Below are 27,702 nucleotides of genomic sequence, written 5' to 3'. Positions count from 1 at the left end.
ACCAAGCTAGTGTCATCAGCAAACAGAAATATTTTAGAATTACCTGTAATACTAGAGGGCATATCATTTACATAAATAAGGAACAGGAATGGCCCTAACACTGATCTCTGGAGCACCCTCCTCCCCCCTCCCCCCCCCCCCCCCCCAATCTGACTGTGCCCCAATTAGATCGCACATCACAGCCATTCTCAGCACTGTGAATGACCTTTTGCTGTCTGTTGTTAAAGTAAGAGGTGAACTAATTGTGAGCTACTCCTCATGTTCCATACTGATCCAATTTCCGGAGCAATATTTTGTGATCAACACAATCAAATGCCTTAGTTAAATTAAAAAGCCTAGCATTCTAAACTTTTTTTAACCCATCCAGTACCTCACAGAGAAAAAAGAATATAGCACTTTCAGTTGTTAAACTGACTTCTAAAGTCGAACTGTACATCTGATAGCAAATTATGTGATATAAAATGATCAATTATCCTTACATACAGCCTTACCAGTAACTTTAGCATCACTGATGGCATACAAATAGGTCTAAAATTGTCTACATTATCCCATTATCCCTTTCTATACAGTGGCTTCACTACTGACTACTTTAATCATTCAGGAAACTGACCATTCCTAAAGGAAAAATTACAAATACATTTAACTACAGGGCTACCAAGTGAAGCACAGTACTTTAATGTTCTGCTAGGCACTCCACCACATCCATGAGAGTCCTTAGTCTTCAGTGATGTAGTTACTGACTCAATATCCCCCTTGTCTGTATCACAGAGGAGTATTTCAGACATCAATCTAACGGTGGGCTCAACTGGAGCAGTCAGTCTGTAGAGAGCCAAAGACGGAAGACTCAATAAGAGAACAACAGAGACAGCAGTGTGCATGATATGGACAGAGCTGCAAGTTCACTTGGTCAGTAGTGGGGCAGACTGGTATGAAGTTTAGGCCTGAGCTAATGGCAACTTATATGCACACAGACATGGGTTCCTGACATCTTGCCTCCAGTGAAAACCGTACATAACTGAATACCACCTATGGTGTGCGCACTTGAACAGCCGTGTACTAGAAGAGTGTCGTGCCGGTTGTGCTCGACAAAAAAATCAGTTGTGAATTCACCGGTGGTTTAGCTGTGATTCACCTTTATGTTATTTTAACAGTTGTAGTGTTTAGTGTTTTCCTGTGTACTATTGTCTTAATGGTGGAGCAACTGCAAAGACAGGTTGTGCCTGCCTGAAATACACTGCAGTTACAGAAGGTTCAGTGACAAATTAGGCCCTGGGGGCATGGTCTTATATTACTGTTATGTCATTTTAACTCAGTAACTTTTTTAATATCTAGGCTGAGTGTAGTGTAAGCACTTTCCTGTGCTGTTGAAACTATTTCCTCCTGATTTAGTTTTGTTTTGCAGATTTAGCCTTAGCTTTTGAATGTTTCTGTCCTCTCCCATTATCTGTTACTTTGAGCTTGTGCCCAGCAACTTTGTTTTATTACAGTTATTTTCCAGCTTATAAAGTTAGTTTAGCTTAAAGCACCATTTACTTAAATGATCAAGATTTTCTCAACATTAACGTCAGATATACTGCTTCTTTTTTGTTTGTCGGAGTCATGTGCAAGTAATATTTCCTTATTTTGTTATTTAATCCTTTAAGTGGACATAACAGATATATACATCCATGGCCTTCTCATTCTCAGTGGGTTTGTCGGATGTATCCATCCACAGCATCCTGTGCGAATGACGAGATCAGCTCAGCATGTGTTATAACGCTAATAGCTAATGATTCCTGTACTATATGGTACCTCTTGTCAGTCGAGGCAATGCATTATTGACCAATTAAAAGTTATAACAGTATTCAGCTCTTATACTGGCAAAGGCATGAACTCTGGCAGTCTTTCTTGCAGAGAAAATAACTTATCGATCCCCCCCTTTCCCTCCCCCCCCCCCCCTCTCTCCCCCTCTACCTTACTCTTGATTTGCTGTGTGCTCTGTTTACCTCGAAAACTGGTGAACTAGACCATATGAGGTTGATAAACTAACGAGTAAGAACACCGAAGTTGATGGCCCAATGAGGTGACACACAAAGAAGTTTCCCCAATTTCATGAAAAATGAAAAATTGAAGAAGTGAATACATAACTGTGTAACAGATTGACTGATTGATTGAGAGGGGTATGGGACCAAGTGGAGAGGTCATTAGTCCCACAGTTCCAAAGTGAGTTACAGAAGGAAGGGCATCTGCTACAGGTGGACAGATCCAGTCAAGGGACTCAAATTATAAAATAATGAACATTAAACACACCCAGTAAAAGCATAAAAGGTGAGACCAGATCTAAAAACTGGGAAAAAAGGGGGTGCGGTCATGGGGTCACAGACCGAGAAGACTGCAAAAGTAGTTCCAATCACAACCAACCTGCCCCTGCTCCAAGACTACAGGAGAACCTTATATCTTGAAATAAAAACCACTTTCATGGAGGAAACTGAGGACCAGGTCAACCATCTGTGGATCATCTGCTAATATTAAATTTAAGGAATCAGGAAGACTATACTTAACACAAAGAGCCGGAAGAAGGGGACATTCCACCAATATGTGAGACATCATCAGTCTGGCTCCACAACCACATTTTGGGTGTGGGTGGTTACATAGGAGGAAACAATGGGTGAGCCAGATATGACCAATGCGTAAATGGCATACAACAGTGGACTCCTTCCGAGAGGAGCGGAAAGAAGAGCGCCAAATTGCAGTAGACTCCTTGATTGTGTGGAGTTTTATTACGATGAGTAGTAGCAGTCCAGATGACATTCCACTGTTGGGCAAAGAGAGATCTGACGTAGATCCGCATATCCACAGCTGGAATCATGAAATGAAATGGGGGGTAAGTATCTGCTTCTCTAGCCAAACGGTCAGCCAATTCATTCCCTGGGATGCTGACATGACTTGGGACCCAGAGTAAGACGACTGAACAGGCGGCACGCCAAAGGGCAGAGAGAAGGTCATGGATAGCATAGACCAATGGGTGACGAGAGTAGCATCGGTTGATTGCCTGCAGGCTGCTCATGGAGTCTGAACAAATTAAAACACATTGCAGGGAGGCCTGAGAAACAAAAAGGAGGGCCCTGTGAATAGCTAGAAGCTCTGCTGTGAACACACTACATGATCCCAGCAATAGATGATGCTCAAAGCCAGTAGAAGGGGTGAAAGTGTATCCCACCTTATCAATAGTCAATCAGTGTAAAAGATGGTGGCACCCTGGAACTCTGTAAGGATAGCACATACAAGACGCCAGTAAACCACAGGAGCAACAAAGACCTTAGGACCTTGGAATAGATCAGTCCTAATTCGTGGGTGAGGGGAGGGAGGGTAGGGGAGGGGAGGTGAGGGGAGGGGAGGTGAGGGGAGAGGAGGTGAGGGGGGGAGGTGGGGAATGGGAGGAAAAACACAAGGTGCAGTCCAGTGAGTGGAGATGGAGATCCCGGCAGAGGAAAGTGAGAAGCATGCCAACCAGCAATCCCATCCATGGGCAGGTTTTAGGAACGAGACATCTCTCATTAGCGAAGAGCACAGGGTACACAGGATGGTCAGGGACTTGGAGAATGGCAATTGCGTAAGAAACAAGGAGTTGGCTCCGTCAAATGTGCAGAGGGGGAATCCCTGCTTCTGTGAGGAGACTGGTGCGAAAGGCTCCAATAGCCAGATGCACTCCCCAATGATGGACAGGGTCAAGGAGTTTCAAAGTGGAAGGAGCTGCTGAGCCATAAACCTGACTGTAACAATCTAGTCTGATTAAGACCAGAGCTCGGTAAAGATGGAGAAGAGTGGAACGATCTGCACCCCAAGATGTGTGGGCCAGAAGGCAGAGAGCATTAAGCTTCCGCAAACATGTAGTCTTTAGGTGGTGAATGTGGGGCAGCTATGTCGGCTTGTTACCAGAGAGGCCCAAGAAACGGGACTGTGCTACAACATCGAGGAGCTGGTTGCCTAAATAAAGTTCTGGATCGAGGTGTACTGTGGCTCGACGACAAAAATGCATAACCTGCATTTTGGAGGGAGAAAACTTGAAGCCACGGGCAGTGGCCCACACAGAGGCTCATCAGATGGCGCATTGGAGCTGGCGCTCAGTAGACGTTACCGTGTGGGAGCTGCACCAGATGCAAAAATCGTCAACGTACAATGCCAGAGCAAACAGAGGCCCAACAGAGGTTGCAAGCCCATTGATGGCAATGAGGAAGACTGTGACACTTAGCACAGAAGTCTGTGGGATACCATTCTGTTGAATCTGTGGGCGCTGCCAACTCAAACCTGGAAGAACCGGTAAGATAAAAACTTGTTGATAAAAATCGGAAGGGGACCACGAAAGCTCCAGTCATAAAGGGTAAATAAAATGTGATGGTGCCAAGCCATGTCATACACCTTACGTAGGTCAAAGAAGACCGCGACAAGGTGCTGGCGGTGAGTTAAAGCCTGTCGAATGGCTGATTCCAATCAGAGTACATGGTCAGTTGGAGATCGCCCTGCCTGGAAGCCACACTGATATGGAGACAAAAGGCCCTGAGATTCGAGTAGCCAACATAATCTGAAGGAGACCATTCTTTTGAGCAGTTTACATAGTACATTCGTAAGGCTAAATGGAGTGGGGGGGGGGGGGCGGTAGCTGTCTAGAAACTTTGGGTTTTTCCCGGACTTAAAGATGGGAATAGCTATACTGTCTCACCACTGTGACAGAAAAATCAACTGTGAGCCAAATGTGGTTGTGGTTGAAGACCCTGAGGGGCTGTTGCCTCTGGGGAACATCCACGTGTTGGATCATCTGGTTGTGGATGGAATCCGGCTCTGGGACTGTGTCTTGTGAAGAGCTAAGGTTGGTTGGTTGGTTTAAAAGAGGGGGGAAGGGATCAAACTGCTAGGTCATCGGTCCCTTGTTCCGAGTAAAACAATGCCACAAGGGTGAGAATAAAACAAGCAAGACTGAAAACACGTAATGGAGAGAAAGGAAAAACCACAAGAACAACGGAAGGGCAACAAACACTTAAATGGAAAAAAGGGGAGAAGAAAACCACAGCAACGCAAGAAACAGATAGAAGAAATTAAAACAATAAAACAGATTACCATGGCTGGCTGAACATGAGAATAAAAAGGAGATGCCAGCCACTCTGCAACACATTAGAGCCTCCACCCTAAAAGCACTACGATGAAGGACACAGAGGGTCAAAGGACGTGTGCTAAAATTTAGATCCAATGATAAAACACAACCTCATCAATAAAACATAAAACTAAATCAGCCAATGGGACGTTGTCAGATAAAATTAGCGGCAACGAGTCCAGTAACAGAAGATTTCGTCGCAGGGCAGTCAAAGTGGGACAGTGCACCAGAATATGGCCCAATGTCAACCGGGCGCTACATCGACACTGAGGCGGGTCTTCACGGCACAGGAGGTAGCTGTGGGTCGCCCAAGGGTGGCCAATGCAGAGCTGGCGGAGAACCACACAGTCCCTGCGAGAGGCCCGCATGGAGAACTGCCACACATTCATAGTCTCTTTAATGACACACAGTTTGTAGTGTGTACTGAGACTATGCCATTCCGTCTCCAAAGCCGATAAACCTGGCGATGTAAAACGAATGCAGGTCAGTTATTGGAATGCCGATCTCCATAAGCGGTTTCCACGTAGCCTGTTTGGCCAGCCTGTCACCCAAGTTCGTTGCCTTGGAATCCGACGTGTTCTGGGCTCCACACAAATACCACTGAATGACCAGACTGTTCGGGGCATAGATGGACTACCAAAGGATGACAAGGGTGGCACTGGTCGATAGCTTGTAGGCTGCTCAAGGAGTCAGAACACAGAAGAAACGACTCTTCAGGGCATGAAAGGATGTGCTCAAGAGCACGAGATGTAGCCACCAGCTCTGCAGTGAAAACACTGCAGCCATCGGGCAAGAAATGCTGTTCAATATGTCCTCCATGGACATATGCGAAGCCAACGTGACCATCAGCCTTCGAGCCATTGGTGTAAACCACGTCCTGGCCTTGGTACATGTCAAGAATCGAGATGAAGTGACAGCGGAAAGCTGCGGGATGAACTGAGTCCTTTGGGCCATGTGAAAGGTCCAGGCGAAGCTGCGGCCTTGGTGTACACCATGGAGGTGTACGCGATTGGACGTCAAATATCGGTGGTAAAGGCAAGGACTCCAGTTCAGATAGAAGGGATCTGACATGAAATGCAATTGTAAGCCCTGACCTGGGCCGCCGATGCGGGAGATGAACCACCGCGGATGGGAAAAGGAGTTGGTAATTCAGATGAGCAGGAGAACTACAAATGTGTGCAACATAACTGGTGAGCAATTGTGCACGCCTGACCTGCAATGGAGGTACTCCAGCCTCCCCAAGGACGCTGGTCACTGGACTCGTCCTAAAAGCTCCCATCGCTATTCGAACGCCACAGTGGTGCACTGGGTCGAGTAAATGCAAAGCTGAGGGCGCTGACGAGCCATAAACCAGAATCCCACAGTCAAGGCGGGATTGAACAAGGGCTCTGTATAGCTGCAGCAGCGTAGAGCGATCTGCACCCCTGTTGGTGTTGTCCAAGCAGCAGAGGGCATTGAGGTGCTGCCAGCACTTCCACTTAAGCTGATGCAGGTGAGGAAGCCAAGTCAATCGGGCATCGAAAACCAGTTCTAAAAATCGTTACGTCTCGACTACAGTGAGGGGATCGTCAGTAAGGTGAAGTTCTGGTTCCGGATGAATGGTATGACGCCAGCAGAAGTGCATAACACACAACTTTGCAGCTAAAAACTGAAAGCCGTGGGCTAGAGCCCTGTGGATGGGACACACAATGGCGGGACACCATTCTCCTGGATATGGGGGGGGAACTATGGGAGGCACCAACTTTGACACGGAAAGTACAGGGGGGGGGGGGGGGGGGGGGAACCATGGGAGGCACCAACTTTGACACGGAAAGTACGAAGTGACAGGAAATTCTGGATAAAAATCGGGAGTGGGCCTCAGATACCTCACTTATATAATGTGCCAAGGATATAATGTCGCCAGGTGGTGTCATACACTTTTCGTAAATCAAAAAAGATGGCAACAAGATGTTGGCATCTGGAAAAGGCCGTTCGGATGGCAGACTCAAGGGACACAAGTTTATCAGTGGTAGAGCGACCCACGCGGACGCTGCCCTTGCACGGAGCCAGTTGGCCATGTGACTCCAGGACCCAACCCAACCTCCAAACACACCATACATTCTGCAGCTTACAAAGAACGTCGGAGAGGCTGATGGGCCAATAACTATCCACATCAAGTGGGTTTTTGCCGGGCTTGAGTACTGGTATGATGGTGCTCTCCCGACAGTGTGATGGAAAGACGCCATCGCACCAGATCCGGTTGAAGATCACGAGAAATGTCGCTTGTAGTCAGATGACAGATGTTTGATAATCTGATTGTGGATCCGATCGGGCCCAGGAGCTGTATCGGGGAAATGTGCAAGGGCAATGAGGAGCTCCCACACCGTAAATGGGGCGTTATAGGGTTCACTGTGGCATGTAGAGAACAAGAGGACTTTCCCTTCCATCCACCGTTTGAGAGTCTGAAAGGCTGGGGAGTAATTCACCGACACAGAGGCACGAGCATAGTGCTCAGCAATTGCATTTGCATCGGTAGATAACACGCCTTTTAAGTCAACACCAGGAACACCTGTTGGGGTCTGGTACCCAAAAACTCGTTTGATCTTTGGCCAGACTTGGGAAGGTAACGTATGGCACCCAGTGGTCGACATGCACCTCTCCCTGCACTCCTGTTTCTGCCTTTTGATACGCTGGCAAATGTGACCACGGAGCCATTTAAAGGCTACGAGGTGTTCCAGTGAAGGGTGCCACTTATGAGACTGTAGAGCTTGCTGACACTCCTTAATTAGCTCAGCAACTTCCGGCAACCACCAAGGGACTGTCTTTCGCCGGGGACACCCTAAAGAACAAGGGATCACATTTCCCGCCGCAGAAACGATCGTTGTAGTTACCTGCTCAACCACCACATCGATGTAACCATGTGGGGGAAATTCAACGGTGACAGCACAGGTGAAGGCTTCCCAGTCCGCCTTGTTTAAAGGCCATCTGGGAAGGCGTCCACAGGCCTGACGTCGGGGCAGTGACAGGCAGATGGGGAAGTGGTCACTACAACACAGGTCGTCGTGCTCCCCAGTGGATAGATGGGAGAAGGCCAGGACTGCAAACCGAAAGATCAATGGCCAAATATGTGCCATGTGCCACACTGAAATGTGTGGCATCCCCTGTATTAATGAGGCAGAGGTTGAATGGAGACAGTAAAACTTCCTGGCAGATTAAAACTGTGCCGGACCGAGACTAGAACTCAGGAACTTTGCCTTTCGCAGGCAAGTGCTCTTCCAACTGAGCTACCCAAGCATGACTCACGCCCCCTCCTCAAGTTTCATATCAGCGCACACTCCATTGCAGAGTGAAAATCTCATTCTGGAAACATCCCCCTGGCTGTAGCTAAGCCATGTCTCCGCAATATCCTTTCATTCAGGAGTGCTAGTTCTGCAAGGTTCGCAGGAGAGCTTCTGTAAAGTTTGGAAGGTAGGAGACGAGGTACTGGCAGAAGTAAAGCTGTGAGGACGAGGCATGAGTCATGCTTGGGTAGCTCAGTTGGTAGAGCACTTGCCTGCAAAAGGCAAAGGTCCTGAGTTTGAGTCTCGATCTGGCACACAGTTTTAATCTGCCAGGAAGTTTCATATCAGCGCACACTCCGCTGCAAAGTGAAAATCTCATTCTGTGAGACAGTAAATTTTCGACATCTCTGCCTCGGCCAGTAAGAACTGTGCCACCCAACAAGGGGTTATGAGCATTAAAATCTCCCAAAAGTAGGAAAGGTTTAGGGAGCTGATCAATCAGTGCAGTCAATGCATTCAGGCGTACTGCACCATCTGGAGGAAGATATATGTTGCAGACAGTTATTTTCTGTATCGTCCTTAACCTGACAGCCACAGCTTCAAGAGGGGTTTGACGGGGCACAGGTTCACTGCATATTGAGTTCAGGACAAAGACACCTGACGCTCTATTATAATTGTTATGGTTCCTGTAATATCCCTTATAGCTACGGAGGGCAGGGGTCCACATTGCTGGGAACCAGGTTTCCTGGAGGGCAATGCAGAAAGCAGGTGTAAAGCTTAACTGTTGCCGTAGTTCATCCAGGTGGTGGAAAAAACCGCCGAAATTCCACTGGAGGATGATGTCATCATGAGGCTGGGAAGCCATGAAGCGCACAAGGAGGCAGGTTATGCCTCAAGGTCACCTGCTGCCTCCGGATGAGTATTTGTAGCCATTTCTACGGTGGCTGAGGCATCAGTGAGCTCCACGTCAACAGGGGACGCTAAGATCTCCACTGCATCCTGAGATGCAGAATGGATAGGGCATGGTGGTGGAGCCATGAGAGGGCCCTGTTTCTTAGCAGACTTGTTCTTAGTTTGCTTGCTCTCTCACTTCTCTTCAGGGACTTGCTAGGAAGATTTCTCCGAAGCAGCTTCAGGCATGGAACAAGACTATGAAGCTCTTTGTCCAGCATCTTTTGGCTCCTTGAGCCACTGGTGAGTGTCCGCCATGGCATTAGTGGAGACCTTGGGAGAGAGGGCCCCAATGGACCCCTTCCACATGAGAGGAGCCGGAGGAGGCTATTGCTTCTCCGGTAGGGGGGAGGGGACCAATGACCCCTGCGTTTCATTTATGTTACTTCTTCTTCTCTGTCTGAGGTGGAGGAGAGCGGGGCACAGGGGGACTAGAGGCTTCTGCAAGATCAGGAACCAAAAGAGAGCGGGCGAACTTGGGGCGCACAGATGGTGCACCTCGTGGCCGAGTGGTGGTAACAGTCTTCTGGCGGGGAAGATGGCGAGGAGAGGGGTCTCAGGAGGGAGCCCGATCACTGGCAGTTGCCGCAGAAGGGCGGCATTTCTTTGGCCACGGAGGGGGAACGGCTCACTGAAGTGAGGTCATGGGAACTGCAGGGGAGGGGGAGAGGAGAGTGGGGTGGGGCTGGGGTAAGAACAAAGGGGGGGGGGGAGGAGGAGGAGGAGGAGGAGGAGGAGGAGGAGGAGGAAAGGAAGTAACGGAGACAAAAGTTGAAGATAGTGACACTGGATGGAGTGTCTCATTCTTTTGGCAGGCCTCAGCATAAGACAGGCGATCCAGGGACTTGTATTCTTGGATCTTCTTTTCTCTCTTGTGAGCCGGGAAATCCGACGAGCGAGGGGAGTGGCCGTCAGCACAACTGACACACACAGATGGTAGAACACGGGGGCTTCTCTCATGGAGTGGTGGCCAGTCACTACACAAAGGGTCTGCCATACAGTGGGAAGACATATGCCCAAAATTCAAGCACCGAAAGCACCGCATAGGTGGAGGGACGTACAGCTTCACATCACATCTGTAGCACATAACCTTGACCTTTCCTGGGAGAGTATCCCCCTCGAAAGCCAGAATGAAGGCACCAGTATCAGTGCAGTTGTCTTTGCGACCCTTTTGCACGTGTCGAACAAAATGTACAACACTCCGCTCCACATTAGCCTGGAGTTCCTCATCAGTTTGCAGGATGAGGTCCCTATGGAAAATTACTTCCTGGACCATATTCAGAGACTGGTGAGGAGAGATACACACTGGAACATTGCCAAGACTATCACAGGTATCAAGACCCGCAGATTGTGTGGCAGAAGAAGCTTTGATCAACAGGGAGCCCAATCGCATTTCACTTAAGAGACTCCACTTCACCAAACTTGTCCTCAATATTTCCCACGAAAAACAATGGCTTTGTGGCGGTGAATGTGTCCTCAACCATCCTAGTACAGACAAAGTAACAGGAAAAGGGTTTCATCCCAAGACGGCGAGCCTGGCCCTCCTCCCATGGTGTAGTCAGGGAGGGGACGGTTGCCGGGTCATATGAAGCAGCATTTAATGATAATTCAGCATTTGAAGAGACGGCTGTTTGAGAATGGCCAGATTTTTGCAGCTTGATACACTTCATGCACCAAGCATCTGCCATGATACCACCCACTCCGATCAGGGGCTCTCCCCACGGGTGCCACCCAGCCCCAGCGAGGGCCGTCCGGCATAGTGGCCGTTGCAGGGAGTTCTGATGCTCCGACTAGATAAGCAACCACTCCCTGGAATACATGGGGAGGAAACAGCTCAGGTATCAGTAGTGGGATCCCTGTGTTGTCAGGGGGCTCAGCCATATGGGTAAATAACAACCCCACCACATGGACTGGCTACATGTGCTGGTGACCTAGAAGGGTGGAAGGGGGCCACAGTTGGGAAGGGAGAGGGGAAGGAAGGGGGGAGAGGAATCCACACCGTAGATGCTAGAGAGGGAGTTCTTCCCCATATGGCTCACACTAAAAACAGGAAATTTTGAAGTGGAGGTCTAACCTCAAGTGGGGATCTAAAAGCCAAAAGGTTGAAAGAACAGGCAAGAGGAACAAAATTGCAACCAATACAGGTAACCAGATGGATAGCCTGGTCGACATAAATCAAAAAACACCGAGCGAGGGAAGGAGGTGGCAACGGGGAAGAAGCGAGAAGAGGGAGAGAGGGGGCAGGTTGAAGGAATTGCAGCCAAGGGCGAAGAATGGGCCATAACAGCTCAGGGACCCATGTGCGCCATGCACGGACTCACGAAAGAACCATGAGCCCCACCGGAGGAGGGGAGGGGGGGGGGGGGGGGCGGCTGTCTACAGAAAAAAACTGATGTTGAGTGTATGGAAAGCAAGAGGGACATTGTTATAGTCAGGAGGTTTCATGATGATACATTACAAGAAGTAATTTTGAAGAATTCCATCAGGTAAAGCCAATTGTTATCAAGGACTACGGGATACGGGAGAGCTCAATAGCACTGACTCCCAGTTGCAGCGACAGCAAATGACTAGAAACAAACTGAACAAATATTATCAGAGTGTGTTTTGCGATTCATTGCATGTTTCAATGCACACATTCTGTACAAAAAATATGGCAGTGAAAAAAGCAGATTGGAATTCATTATTAATCTTGGGGAATATCTGTCCGAATCCTCTCCATAACAAGCGTTACCAATTGGACATGCACCTCAATCACCAAAAGTGAATTGTCTTGCAGCCAGGCATTTTCTAGAGGTTTTGCCATGCACAATGATGAAAAGACCGACAAGGATGTATGGAGTATGCATTAAGAGTCCTACGTGCAACATCACATTTTAAAATATTTGACACAGAAAACAATCTGTAGTAACGCAAAAAATGAAATTTAATTTCTCTTTTTCATTCCATAGCACTTCAACCCGTCTTCTGTACTGGTCCACAAACTAAAATGAAGAAAGAAATGTTTTAATGACTGGGTAAGACACATGGCACTAGCCAGTGCTAGCAGAAATTGCCAACTGAGGCAGAGGAGCATGCTTGAAAAATGTCCACTTAAGGGATTAAGCTGATGTGCTCTAATTAGATAGGTTATATTATAAATAAAAGTATTGAAGCTGGTAATTACTTATGCCTCCACAGCCCCCCCCCCCCAACCACCACCACCACCACCACCACCACCACCACCACATACCACTCCGAACTCTTGTTGCACAACAACCACTAGTAGGGTGAGGCTGCCTGTTGCTAATACCTAGGAGTGTAGAACTTCTGTGTCCTTTTGCTGTTGCTGTTTCTTACTTCATTATTCAAGCTGATGTGTTCTGATTATGTGGGTTGTGTTATAAATAAAAGTAGTGACAGTGACAAATATTTATGCCCCACAATCCCCAGCTACTTACGAATGCCATTGTTAAACTGCAATACTTGATTAAATGTAACAATTTGTGGAATAGCTGACATGATAGTCATCAACAGACACATAAAGAAAACTGATAATGATTCTAGCTTTTGAAAGATTCCTTCTTCAGAGTCAATGGAATATAAACGTTTCAAAACTGTGGCGTAGTCCCAGCCAACTAAATTGTGCTGAAACTTTGGCTGTGTGTGTGTGTGTGTGTGTGTGTGTGTGTGTGTGTGTGTGTGAGTGAAACCTACATCAAGACTGGGAGGAGGATTACTTGTGTACACACAGAACAAATATGAGGTCCCTAGTTCAAGTCTCCATCTGGCACACAGTTATAATGTGCCAGGAAGTTTCATATCACTGCACACTTCACTGCAGAGTTAAAATTTCATTCTGGAAATTTTTTAATTTCACAGGTTGCACACAATTTTTTTTAAAGTCTTGTTGGTACACATGTTCCTGGTGTATGCTGGCATTTTCAGCTGTTTTGAATATTTAGTTTATTGCTGACAGTCTGAAAGGTTATGTATATTTACAAGTGTTCAGCGAATTTTTACCTTTGAAAAAGATGGATCAAAGAATTTGCTCTAAATTTTGTTTGAAACTGGAATAAAGTACAATACCGCATTTGTACTGTTGCCTGTGGCTTTTGGCAATCTACTATGAGTATGACAAGAATTTAAGAGTGCTATAAACATTTCAAATAGAGTCACGAAGATGAGCACAACGACCACCCTTGACATCCCTATCCTTTGGCTCTTGCCAAGCAATGTTTTGGGGAGTTTTGGGCACGAAACATGTAGTAGCAAAGTTTGTTCCTAAATTGTTGAATTTCAACCAAAAATGGCGTTGCATAGACATTGCTCAGGACATCCTACTACATCAATTACCGATGACAATGTGAAAGGTGTAAAGAAAATGGTTTTGGAAAAATTGCCGAATCACCATTAGAGAGGTTTCTGATGATGTCACCCTATCCTTTGGCTCTTGCCAAGCAATGTTTTGGGGAGTTTTGGGCACGAAACATGTAGTAGCAAAGTTTGTTCCTAAATTGTTGAATTTCAACCAAAAATGACATTGCATAGACATTGCTCAGGAAATCCTGAATGAAGTCAACAATGATCCAGAACTTCTAGAGAAGCTTATAACAGGTGACAAAACATGAGTACATGGGTATGACGTTGAAACCAAGGCCCAATTGCCCCAGCGGAAACTGCCTGAAGAACTAAGACCGAAAAAATTTCAACAAGTTCGATCTAATGCGAAAGTTCCTCTCACTGCTTTCTTCAATTGCAATGGGATAGTACATTATGAGTTCCTGCCCTAAGGTGGTACTGTCAATAAGGAATACTTCCTAAAAGTTATGCGCCGTTTGCATGAACCAATCTGAAGAAAATGACAAGAATTGTGGGAAAACCACTCATGGAAATAGCATCATGCCAGAGCTCCCGTTCACACCTCAATACTTATTTAGAATTTTTTGGGGTAAAAACAAAACCATTATGTTGCCTCAGGCACTGCATTCATCGGACATGACCCTCTGCGACTTTTTTCTATGCCCAGGGTTGAAGGGAACCATGAAAGGACGTTAGTTTGCCACCAATGATGATGTAAAAACAGAATCACAGGCAGAGCTGAACATCATGATGAAAAGTGAGTTCCAGAAGTGCTTCCAAGACTGGAAAAACTGTTGGCACATGTGCATTATATCTGAGGGGAATTACTTCGAAGGGGACAAAGTTGTTGTTGATGAATAAAAAAATATTCTTTGAGAAAAACAAAAATTCTCATTACTTTTTTATCACATGTTTATGCATTGTACTGACAATCATTTGTCTTTTAAGTTACTGTTACCTTAAATTGAGATCTCCTAAACTTACAGTACAAGAATGGTCAAAAAATTACATATAGAAATTAATTATCAGGACATTCAATGTTTTGGACAGAAAAGTGATATATTAGTTCAAAATTTATAAATTTGTTTATACTGTTTTTGTTAAACTTGTTATCTACGATGGGTTGAATTCTAAAAATGTGTTGGAAAAAATTACATGATATAACTTGTTTCATTATTTCAGTAAATTTATAGCCAACAGTACTTAAAACCTTTCACCATCCAGAATGAACAAACAAGATCAGAAACCAAAAATTAAAAATCAAACTTTGTTATTGTTGTTGTTGCTGTTGTTAAGATCTTCAGTCTAGAGACTGATTTGACACAGCTCTCCATGCATCAAACTTCACAATACAAAATTAATGACCCTATAAACAGAAAACAAAAGATGATAATCTACACATTTCATCCAATAGCCTACTGGCTATGGGAGCAGTCTAGAAAAAAATTAAGGTCTGTTTATATGCCAGCATCAATCTACTTCCATTATAATAATTATTAGTAGCAGTAACTCAATTTACTTTTAGTATAACGATGTCTACTTCCACCGATATATCTGACCAAATCAGTGGAATTTCCAAATAGTTTCCAAAGCAAAACACAATCTGAATATCATACGCTCCACGCTACTTGTATTTTCTAAATCAACTAACCCACTATAAAACATTAAAAGTAGTACTGCATTAAGAATACTAAAGCCTAACATTGCGTAATATTTAAGTAAACAAGCCTATGCTGTTCACGTAAACAGTGGCCCCAGGAGAAGACCATAATGATGCAGATGATGCAAGCAAAGGTGACAGTCGATTCTGATATGTCACGACTGCCACAAGCAGCAGTCTCAACAAATACATCGAGTCTCTTGACAACTTTTCCATGCCGGAAACAAGTTTCAAATGCCCTGTTTATAGAATTCTATAGGCTGGATGCATAGCCAGCAACACAGGAATCTAGCATCTGACCAGTTGTCGAAAACTTTAATCAGTGAGGGGAACAAATGGAAATACAACGGTACAACACTGAGTGAATGTCCAATCAAGCTGCGCAACTGTTGCACAAATGGAAGCTGCAACATGAAGTCAGTCAACAATCTGAACATTCCCTGTCTGAACACCAGCATGTTTCAGGACTTCTGTGTGCTACGTGAGAGGCACTCAAAGAGCCAATAACAACCATCTGGCCAAGGTGAATCACTTGCCTATTGTTCATTAGACAATGTCTTCTGATGCAATGCGACTGTTGAGAACTTCATCTATAGGCAGCTATTGCTGGAGCCCACGGCATATTGTACACACCACCTCTTCATAAAGAAAATCATGAGATGGGAAATATGCTGTGCATCAGTTACTTTCTGTGATAAATGAATGAAAACAGTTAATCTCTAAATTATGTTAATGAGTGGAACAGCTGACGTGATATGCCTGTTTGTAATAAATAATGCACAGTCACTTTTAGTCATTTTGCTACTGAAGTCATCTTTCCTGTGTGGGGGTGTAATACAGGGAAATTATTTGTTTCTTTACAAAATGCTCACAATAATTTCTGCACTCCCTCTTTTGAATGTGTTCATTTACGATGCATGCTAAAATAGGTTCATGTGAGCAGATGCTACAGGCTATTCCATTCAGCTGAATCCTACCTCATAGAGGGAGGTGTTCATGAGCTGTGCATAGTGTGGTTGTGCATTATATTGAAAGAATAACCCATAACCGATATGTCTATTTTAAGCCTGGACAGTAGGCTGGAGGATGCTTTCATCAGGACAGCAATGAATGATATACAACATCCTTAAATGATAAGCTGGCTGGCTTGCCACTGTTTCTGCTCAACCTTTGAAACTGCATGCCTGAGACACGAACTGGTACCTGGTCCCATAAGCTCTCTTCCACGACGATTCTGAGGCAGCGAATAAATCTCCCCCCCCCCCAATACCATTGACCCTGGTTCTATTCCAGTAGTTCCCTTTCCCACCATTCTTACACTAAAGTGCTACGGGCTTGTAAGGGATGCCTAGAGAATAACTTGCTCATGTGGAGTGGTTTGTGAACAGTGGAGAGTCATTCACTAGGGTTGTTGAGTGTGGACGACCAGTATTAGGCATATCTTCAATGTGGTGCATCACGTGATAACAGCTGAATGTTCACATCAGGTAGCTGTGATGTGTGACAATCTGGAGGGAGAACTTATGTTATCGAACCTTCTTGCCGTAAAGTGACAATACACACATGGTATAGATTACATTAGATTAGATGCATTTTTTGTTCCAATAGATACACAGGGAAGAGTTACTCCAGGATGTAAAACATGTCAGAAAACACAAATACACAATAAATGTTGACAAAGACAAATGGATATGCTAATATACCTTCCACAGATACCAAGTGAAATGTTACTCACTGATGTGAAATAAGTCAAAAAATCTTAAGGTTGTTTTCATCTAAAAGGTAACAACAAACTTTTAAAAAAACATGTAAATATTCAATACATTGAAGTGCAAGTGATAATTCTTAGGCTATTGTAGCCCTGTATCATTAAAAACAGAAAAATCATTTTATATTGTAAATGGATAGATAATAAATGTACTTGCCAAGCAGCAGCAGGGAAACACACACACAAAAGGGTTTAACTTTTATAAGCTTTCGGAGCCAGTGGCTCTTTCTTCTGGCAGAAGATTTGAAGGGGAAGAGAGCTGAAGGAGAAGGACTGGAGACGTTTAGGGAAAGGGGTACAGTTCAGAAAAGTCACCCATAACATCGGTCAGGGGAAGCTTACCAGACAGGATGAGAAGGAAAGACTTTACACTTACAAACTATTACTTCATCTTAGAGGGGCAGACATACAAACAGATCAAGGGTACGGCCATGGGAATCAGGATGGCTCCTTCCTATGCCAACCTTTTTGATGTGTCGGCAGCTGGGCCAACACCTTGTAGATCGAGATGGCTGAAAATGCACGCTAGACTAACGCAGACGGGCGTGAAGTACTAGAACAGGCTACGTAATTAATGCTATGAAGAAAAGTACGTAGCTGGATTAATACTTATCTTTAATCAATCATTGTGGTACATCGCTCTTGACTATACACAGGAGACTTTAATTACAATCACTGTAAGGCTAATGGCGCCTTGCTAGTTCGTAGCCATTAAATTAGCTGAAGGCTATTCTGTCTCTCGGCTAATGAGAGAGAAAGGCTTCGTACATCTAGTCGCTAGCTAGGTCGTCCGTACAACTGGGGCGAGTGCTTGTTCGTATCACGAGACCTGCCTTGTGGTGGCGATAGGTCTGCGATTACACAGTGGCGACACGCGGGTCCGACATGTACTAAATGGACCGCGGCCGATTTAATCTACCACCTAGCAAGTGTGGTGTCTGGCGGTGACACCACACTTTTCATGGGTTGCTTGGAGGAGCTTTCCTAGGATCCATAAGCCTTCAGCCCCAGATCTGGCTCAGATACACTGATGACATCTTTGCCGTATGGACTCATGGTGAGGCTGACCAGTTAACATTCCTGGAATGTCTAAATACATTCACCCAATTAAATTTCACGTGGTCCTATTCTGAAACCCATGCCACTTTCCTTGATGTTGATCTCACCCTCACCGAGGGCCAGCTACACACTTCCAGCCACATCCAACAGTACTTACATTTTGACAGTTGCCATCCTTTTCACATCAAATGTTCCCTCCCGTACAGTCTTGACATTTGAGGCAAACGGATTTGTTCAGATGCAGACTCTTTACAGTAACACACCACCACTCTCACTTCAGCCTTCAATGGACATAATTATCCCAACAGTCTAGTTCAAAAGCAGATTTCCTGGGCCATCATATCCAATCCTGGTACTGCTGATCCCTCCAAAAAACAACTTCTGAACACACCACTTGTCACCTAGTATTATCCTGGTCTCGAACATATTAACCAGCAACTTCAACAAAGCCATGACTTCCTAAAATCATGCCCTGAAGTGAGATCCATTCTGTATAAGATTTTGCCCAGCACACCTAGAACAGCTTTTCATCGCCCTCCCAATCTCCACAATATCCTTGTCAGACCCTATGATCCATCTGCACCGATCTCCCCACCCTATGGCTCCTACACCTGTGACCATCCCTACTGCAAGACTTGCCTTATGCACCTTCCTACCATCACCTATTCCAACCCTGTAACTGGCAGAACATATCCTGTGAAACAACACATGTCATATACCAGCTGATATGTAAACACTGTTTAGCCTTTTATGTTGGCATGACTAGCACCTAGTTATCAGCCTAGAGAGACAATATCCTGTTGCAGAGCATACTGTATAACATGACAGTCATGGCCTTGGTGCCTGTTTCACCACATGTACCATCTAGATTCTTCCCCCACGCACCAGTTTCTCAGAACTCCACAAGTGGGAATTAGCACTACAACATGTCCTTGGTTCTCACCACCACCTGGCCTTATTTATGTTAATTTCTTCTGTCTCAGCATTTATTCATAGTAACTACTCCTTTCTCCACTCCATTTTAGTTTTCTACATCTTTCATTTTCTGCATTTTCTATTTTTTACCATCCCCCCTCCCACCTCTTGTTACTTACAATGCACTTAGCTTTTCACTCTTATAAACTTGTGCATGATATTTCAGTAGTAATCTCTGTTGTGCATATTACCCTGTCTTCCATCTTTAAGCTCTCAGGTTTTCAAATCTTGTCTGGTGCAGTTCCCAACAATTGGTCTTTCCTTCTCATCCCACCTGGTAAGTCACTCCTGACCCAGGCTTCTGGGTGACTTCTTTGAACTGTACCCCTTTCCCTAAACCTCTCCAGTCCTTTTCCTTCACCCCTCTTCCTCCCCCTTAAACTCTTCTCCCAAAAGATGGAGCCACTGGCTCCAAAAGCTTGTATAACTTTAACCCTTTTGTGTGTGTTCCCCTCCCACTACCTGGTGAATAGATTTTTTATATATCCATTTACATTATATTATCAATAACTGATTATTTTCATTAATGATATGAATATAATAGAGGGAAACATTCCACGTGGGAAAAATATATCTAAAAAGAAAGATGATGAAACTTACCAAACAAAAGCGCTGGCAGGTCGATAGACACACAAACAAACACAAACATACACACAAAATTCTAGCTTTCGCAACCAATGGTTGCCTCGTCAGGAAAGAGGGAAGGAGAGTCTTTCCTTCTCCTTCCCTCTTTCCTGACGAGGCAACCATTGGTTGCGAAAGCTAGAATTTTGTGTGTATGTTTGTGTTTGTTTGTGTGTCTATCGACCTGCCAGCGCTTTTGTTTGGTAAGTTTCATCATCTTTCTTTTTTGATTATTTTCATTGTCATAGAACAATCATTTTACAACAATTATTTACAATGAATGCATTACTGCATTAAATTTGAACAGAAAACAGATTGTACATAATACTTGTATCAGTAAATGTTATTAGTAACACATACACATCAGTTCGTCCTGCTAAGAAAGTCATTAGTGGAAATGACTCTTCAAGGCACACTGAAGGACTGAACAGTCTACACAAGCCATATTGCCTCATTCACTATAGGCGAGACAATTGACTCTGCACTGAAAGTTAAAGTTCATCCCCTCCCCCCCCCCTTTTTTTTAACTGTTCAGATCTTCAAAATAAGATGCTTTACATCTTGTTTTGTGCACTTCTGTGGCACCTTTAGTATCCAGATGTATTTCTGTAGTTACTAGTGACCAGCATGCCTCCTCGTCATGTCAACTCTTACGGCTGATCACTGCTGATAGACTGTCACCTCAACAAAAAAGGGTCATGGCTAATCACATAAAGTCTGGCCGGCCCCTCCTACCAACACACTGACTACAAAAATTTACAGTTGGCCACCAAACAATGGACCAGACACATCATGGCCAAATAGACAAAAGACAAAGAACACATCAAATTTTACAATTCTTATGTATTACTGTAACATACATTTATTTAAAATAGGAATTTGAAAACCCCTCTTCCTCTCTGTAAGTTTAGAAACAATTTTTAAGCACATATGTTATTCTATAAAACGTTTTGTAGGCTATTCTCCAGTCATCATTTAATCTGTCAATGTCAAGAACATTGTCTTCATAAGAATTCTTAGTATCAAAAGCTTTCCAAACCACAAAAGTTTAATTCTGAGAGCTCTGTTCAGCTATGTATATTTTAAACCTAGATGCCCATTTGAAATTAACTTTGCTTCCTGCTTTTCTTTCAGACCATGTGGGGTTTGTTATTCAATTTGTCAGTTTGCTTGAAACACATTTAGCTGAAAAATCTCATACAGTTTTTGAACATGAGGCTGATAAGGGAGGCCTATATGAGTGACACCCAATATGCATACTCTTGTCATTCAGAACACACCATGCTCCCACCCATTTCCCAGTGCAACACTACAGATTACTAATTCTAAATGTTTACATAATTCTTTTGTGGCATTCTCCTTATACTGATGTATTAGAGGAAGAGACAGTCTATTCATTGATCACTGTCTTTCAAACTTGTGCTTTTTGGAGAATGTGGGTGCATAAAAAGCTAATATTTCTTCAAAGTAGAATGAAGCACTCCCCTCTTGATTAACATCATATATGAATACTTAAATAAGTATAATTAATAGTGAAGCATATAAATAGCTGTTTCTCCATTCCTTGCCTCTACCCACACCTTTGTTTTTTTTTTTTTCCTTTTCTTGGCACTAATATCAATAAAACACAAGCAATGAATTTTGCACTACCAATGAGACTCGTCGTCATTATCATCAGGAATGATGGTGGCAGTTCGTAAGTCATCGCTTGTGTTTTGTAGATCTCAGCATGAAGAAGACAAAACAAAGGTGTGGATTGAGGCATGGAACAGACAAGCAACTGTTTGTATGTTACATTATCAATTAAAGCCCAATACTTACAAGGCTGAGAAACAACAATTGTTACTTCCTCAATGGAACCAGCCCTGCACAAGCAGATTTAAGAAACCTATTAGATAAATTACAATGTGATGGTATTTTTGTATCTAAAGGGTTGTCTTAACCAATGCTCAGTTATGTAACAGGTACATAATAGTTTCAGACACCAAACAATCTACCTGTGAACAGTCTGTCAATTATTATTTCACAGAAAAGCTACATACTTATTCCATACATCATTTATGGGCTAAAATGTAACTTTCTGGACCTATAACATAAATTCTCAGACATAAACAACATTTGAAACAGTGTCACTATTTAGAGTGCCATCACCCAAAGCCTTCAGATTATGTATACCACATTCAAAGTAAATGTGTAAAATAAATTGGTATTTCATTTTTGGTGCTAATCACGTGTGCAACTAATTTGACTATATATTTTGCCCCGAGCAAAATTTAGTGTATCTGTATTGTTGGTCCGCATCAAATAAAATCTGTTCTGTTGTAGCTGGGCACGAATTTATCCTGAGTGGCCTTTCAACAAACAATTATCACTGCCTTTTTTACAATTTCATTTAAATGTGATATCCACCAAATGCAAGCTGAGGTCATCTGCGAACAAAGTAATATTCTATAAATGCTATAATTAACTGTGAATTTGGAGTTTTGCTTTCGAGTGTGGTGATGTTAAAATGGGTATTGGAGCGACCGTATTCGGGAATATAACGTACATGATTATTGACTATAATGTGTGTTGACAGCCTGTTTCACTAGTGCGATGATCTCGCAAACAGCCGACAAATTACTTTAAAACTCTCGACGTATGACCATATTTTCAAACTTATCATAATTTTACACTGCACGGATTATAAAACTCTGTTTTGTTTCATTCACAACTAGGACACCTGCCACAACAAAAGAAAGCATACATTACAGAATCTTACCGCAACTGGTAGCAATGAATGGATTTTCTTCTGATAATTGTGTTTTTCATCAAATATATCAACTTTAAGGCCATCTGCTTTACCACAAAGTCGGCACAAATTCGGATCAATTTCCGGTTCCAAAACCATCATTTCCTCTCTTATTTCATTCCATGAAGACTTCGACGCCCGTCTACCGCGGGTGTTTGGTGAATAGCACAGACAAACTTTATTGGTGCGTACCTTCCTTCCTATACAACTTCTACACTTTCTCTATACATTATTAGCGAAAAAATTTTGTACGTCATAACGAATTTAGAGACAGTAAAGTACTTTATTTTAGCTTGTTTCGGGCTATGCAAAATTTTGTGGTGCTTCGTACCGAATAGGGAAATGTTGGCAGAATGTAAAGCACCATTATATTGTATTTCTAACGTTAATATATTTTCACGGTGTCTTTTAACGAATGGTCAAAGAACTGATCAAGAAATAAACCATATCAACAATGCACTCGTATTTTAAGGGGCCTGCACACGTTCAGTATTTATTGACAATGCTATACTGAAGCGACCTCGCACCATTGACAAAAATTGTCAATTGACGATGCGGTTTTACAAGGCCACGATGTCGAACACCCAAAAGAAAGCGTGTGCTGCAATTATATTAGCTATAACTTGCAACAACAGGAGACAAAGAGGAAATGGATCCGACAATGGCTGAAAAAAGGAGCGATTGTCCACATATTAATTTACTGACAATCAGAACCATATATCCTAAAGATTTCACACGTTTTCCGACGAGTCCTGCACCGTATCGGCTCAACAAGTTATTAATTTTGAAACGAGATAAAACAGGGAAGCAAGATACGTAAATGAGAGACGCAATCGCAGCCAACGAGAAATTAGAGGAGTATATTTGATATTTCTGGCGACGTTCTGGTCATTCGAATGCTCGAAGTCTTGTTCTGTAATATCAGGAAACACAATTACTATAATTCTATTAAATCTGTGAAACAATTATACCCGACTAGAAAAAATATTTTCTGACAACAGGTGTAAAACTTTTTTTTTACGTTTTGTAATAATTTGGTGAAATTGAAGTGTATTTCGCACACCTCATACTAGTAATTGCAAATATATGATGTACTTTTCGAAGAGGAAGCGTTTTTCCGAACTGCCTTGTAATTCTGTCCTAATGTAAGCAGTGTCATAGAGACCCCTCCGTTCACCATCCGAAGGCTGTATGTGCTATGATTTGCCTCTCATAGGTCTATTAAAATTGTTTTATGTTAAAAGACCACTTGAAAAATTGAATCTGATGTATGATACGAACAAAGGCCAACTGAAAACAAAAGGCGCACACTAAAACGCCTCGTGACTGATACGTGAAGCTGTCAATATCACAATGGAGAATATTGTCAAACCGTCAATACTTGACCTCAAACGTTCAGTATGTATTGACAGTACAGAGAATATTTTGAATGCCATCAATACTGCTTGTTCATATTTCTAGTACTGACAGTACATCAATATGGGCCCTTTAGACGTTCAATATATTCACGCTTTGACATTATTATTAAACAGTGAGCTCAATACTAAACCGGAGAGACACTACTACGCGAAGCAAAGCCGTGACGCGTGACGTCAGTCACCATGTTAACTCATTCAAGTCTGGTGGTACAATTTGTGTACCACACTATGTTACACCGCAGTTGAAGAGAGATGGGGCCCCTCCACGCCCGCACCATCGTGGTGCCCAAACCAAAAGTTCTACTGTCACCTCCGTCAACATGTTAGTTATCTAGTAAGTGGATCACCGGATGTTGGGCCGCAGTTGGATGGTGGTACATTATTTAAACCACCATTCTGGATGCGTATAACAACACACCTCGTGACAGATTACTTGAACTACTAGCAGGGCACGTTCTGTGTAGTTCTTACATGTATGCATCAGATGGCAGCAGTAATTGGGTTCTTGCAACAGCGCTAGTACTTCGTGTATCTCTACGTCAATCGCGCTCAAGAACACTGAAGGCACTGTTTGTGCAACATTGTTATTTGCTAGCTGCTAAGGGAAGTCACCAACAAAATTTCATTTGTAATATGTAAGTACATTTGTTTATTACAATTTTTTGTGTTGTTCAGACTAATTCTATGAAAAATTATTAAAATGTAGCTAATTATTCATCGGTTCAAAATATCTACCGCCGTACCATAACACTCGGCCGCCCGGTTAGCTGTGCAATCTAATGCATTCCTTTCCGGGTGGGAAGGTGTACAGGTCTCCAGCACGAATCCGCCCGGCGGATTAGTGTCGAGGTCCGGTGTGCCGGGCAGTCTGTGGATGGTTTTTAAGGCGGTTTTCCATCTGCCTCAGTGGATACATACTGGTTCCCCTTATTCCGCCTCAGTTACACTATGTCGGCGATTGCTGCGCAAATACTTTCTCCATGTATGCTAACACCATAATTACTCTACCACGCAAACATTGAGGTTACATGAGACGTTTCCGGGGGGGGGGGGGGGGGGGGGAGGGGTCCACTGGGCGCCGAACCACACAATAACCCTGGGTTTGGTGTGGGGCAGCTGTGGGATGAGTGGACTGCTGTAGCCTGTTGTGTGGTTGTGAACCACTGAGGCCTTTGGAAGGGACGAGGCCTCTCCGTCGTTTCTAGGTCCCCAGTTCCATACAATACAATACAATACCATAACACTCAGTCTACTTCAAACGTGGGTAGATCTTACTCTTTACTTTTCAGTGATAATGAGGGGCCACAGAAAACTGAGTGAGTCTGAAATTTTGAAAGCCCTTGATACCGGGGAAAATGATGAGAGCAGTGACTGCATCCAAAAATATTCTGTTTGATTCTGATACGTCAATTTTTCTGAGGATGAGTGCCCAGCTACCGTTTTAGTGATTAGGCCACCAAACACTGAGCTAAGCTAAACTGTCACAGCACATCAGACTCCATCTGAGACTGCTGATGATCAATTGGAGACTGAACATAAGTGGAGCAAAACTGAATGCCCTACTGAGGCCCCTGCATTTACTTCCCAGTGTGGTCCCAGTGATTTTATTGTGGAGTTAGGTACACCATTACCATCTTGGTTATTTGGCATTCTGCTTTCATACGATATTATGGAGTTAATTTTATTTCAGATGAACTTGTATGCTCAACAGTCGTCTCTGACTACTGGTAAACCTTATGTACCAACATCCAAGGAAGAATTAAAAACTTTGTTATGGATAAATATCTTGATGAGCATAAAACCACTTCCTAGTTACAGATGTTACTGGAGTTCAGGTGCTGACCTACATGATAGTTTGAGAGTCAGCTAATGTTAAGGAGACGTTTCAAGCGGTTTCTCACCAACCAGCATTTGAATGACAACAGTAAAACGCAACAACAAGGGCACACCAACTATGATAAACTTCATAAGTAGCGTCCTTTTCTAGAAAATGTTGCACATATCTTTCAGAAAGCACTAAATCCAAATGATTGCATGGCAGTGGACGAATCCATGATTAAATTTAAAGGCAGATCTTCTCCAAAATAGCACTTGCCAAAGAAGCCTATCAAGAGAGGCTATAAGGTGTGGGTACTAGTGGGCAAATCTGGCTATGCCTGGGAACTTAAAATTTACACTGGAAAGACAGATAATGCTGTAGAAAAGAAATTAGGAGAAAGAGTTGTGAAAGATCTCACTGAAAACATTAAATTTAGGATCGCAGGGTTTATTTTGATAATTACTTCAATAGCCCAGATCTCCTTCGAGATTTGATAGAGTGCAATATGCATGCTTGTGATACAGTGAATCCAAGTAGAAAGTCCTTACCCATGATGAAATGTGACAAGAAGTGAAAAGAGGTGACTATTGTTGGGCTATTAGCAATGCAGGCCTGAGTATGATGAAGTGGAAAGATAAGAGATCCATCTGCTTTCAAATTCCATGATCCAATTCGAAGAAGGGAGGGTACTAGAAAGGAAAAAGATTTAAATGAAACAAAATTTTCTTGCCGCATTGCTTTCTCTGATTACAATGCCAACATGAATTGTGTCAATAAATTTGGCCAGCTGAAGGGAGTATATGAAACTGATAGAAAGAGCAGAAAATAACGGCACAGAATATTTTGGTACTTCATTGATACCATTGTGGTGAATGCTTTCATCATCCATAAAGAAATGAAGTTGCCTAAGATGACTATGAAGGATTTCAGAAGAAAAATCACCAGGGACTTAGTGGCTTCTGCCTTGGTAGCTTCAAGAGGAAAAAAGCGAACTCGGAGCAGCATTATCCAGTTCAACAAGAAGAAACCCATTGTCCCGAAATCTGTGCATCTTCAAAGTTCATCTCATAAGCCAGAAATATGTACAAGGAGGCGCTGCGCAGCATGTAGTCCCAAGAAACAACAAATTCACAGCAACTGGATGTGTAGTATGTGTAAGGTTCCTCTACGTTTAGGGAAAAGGAAGTCTTGCTTCCAAGACTACCATGCATCTTAATGCATGGTGGTACAAAAAATGAACTACCTCCCTTGTGACCAGCAATGATTACAAAAAAATTAAATTTTTGTGTAGAATGGTAATAATTATGATCATTCTATTATAAATATGTTGCTTATACGATTTTTGAGAATATAAGTAAGTCATGTACTTCTAGAGCTGTCTTTTTGGTCAAATTCTGTATACCTGAAAGAGTTAAAGAGGTGCAAGGTGCTAAATTGTTCTGCTATACAGAAAAAAATACCATTGCCATGTACACTATATGATGCTGTGTGTGATTAGTTATTGTTTACTGTTAGCTATTGCCTTGTATCTTCTATATGCTTCTCTAAACCTTGCCTCTGTGCAACAGATTTTTTATCACTTGTCGTATTTTATTTCCTTAATAACGAAAAATGACGAAAAGATTAGATTAGATTCAGTTTTGTTCCGAAAAAATGAGATGATTCTCGTGGATGTGGAACATGTCAGAAAGTATAACATAAAAAACATGAAACATTTGAATATAATACTTACTACCCTGATCATTTGTCAGGAGATGGTCAAAACAGGTAAATACAATACAATAAACTGGAACAGTAAATATTTACGTAATTAATACACTGTCAGAATGAAATATTGTTATGCACTTTCAATAAATTTATCATACACAAAATACTTAATCTTGACTGTTGTGAATAAGTGCTGTCAAAAAC

At 43.2% G+C, this 27,702-nt stretch overlaps 1 protein-coding gene across 1 annotated transcript in view; it reads right to left on the bottom strand.

Moving 5' to 3' along the window:
• Positions 1–23,104, bottom strand: part of LOC124775906 — a 111,297-nt gene extending 88,193 nt beyond the window's left edge. Inside the window, exon 1 of the mRNA XM_047250741.1 lies at positions 22,525–23,104. Coding sequence (XP_047106697.1) covers positions 22,525–22,656 — 132 coding nt within the window. The 5' untranslated portion in view covers positions 22,657–23,104. The remainder of the gene's footprint in view (positions 1–22,524) is intronic.
• Between the last annotated feature and the right edge of the window lie 4,598 nt (positions 23,105–27,702).

Source organism: Schistocerca piceifrons, chromosome 2, assembly GCF_021461385.2.
Source record: "Schistocerca piceifrons isolate TAMUIC-IGC-003096 chromosome 2, iqSchPice1.1, whole genome shotgun sequence".
NCBI lineage: Eukaryota > Metazoa > Arthropoda > Insecta > Orthoptera > Acrididae > Schistocerca > Schistocerca piceifrons.
Note: the sequence above shows the minus strand (reverse complement) of the source record. Positions and strands in the feature narration are given on the sequence as shown.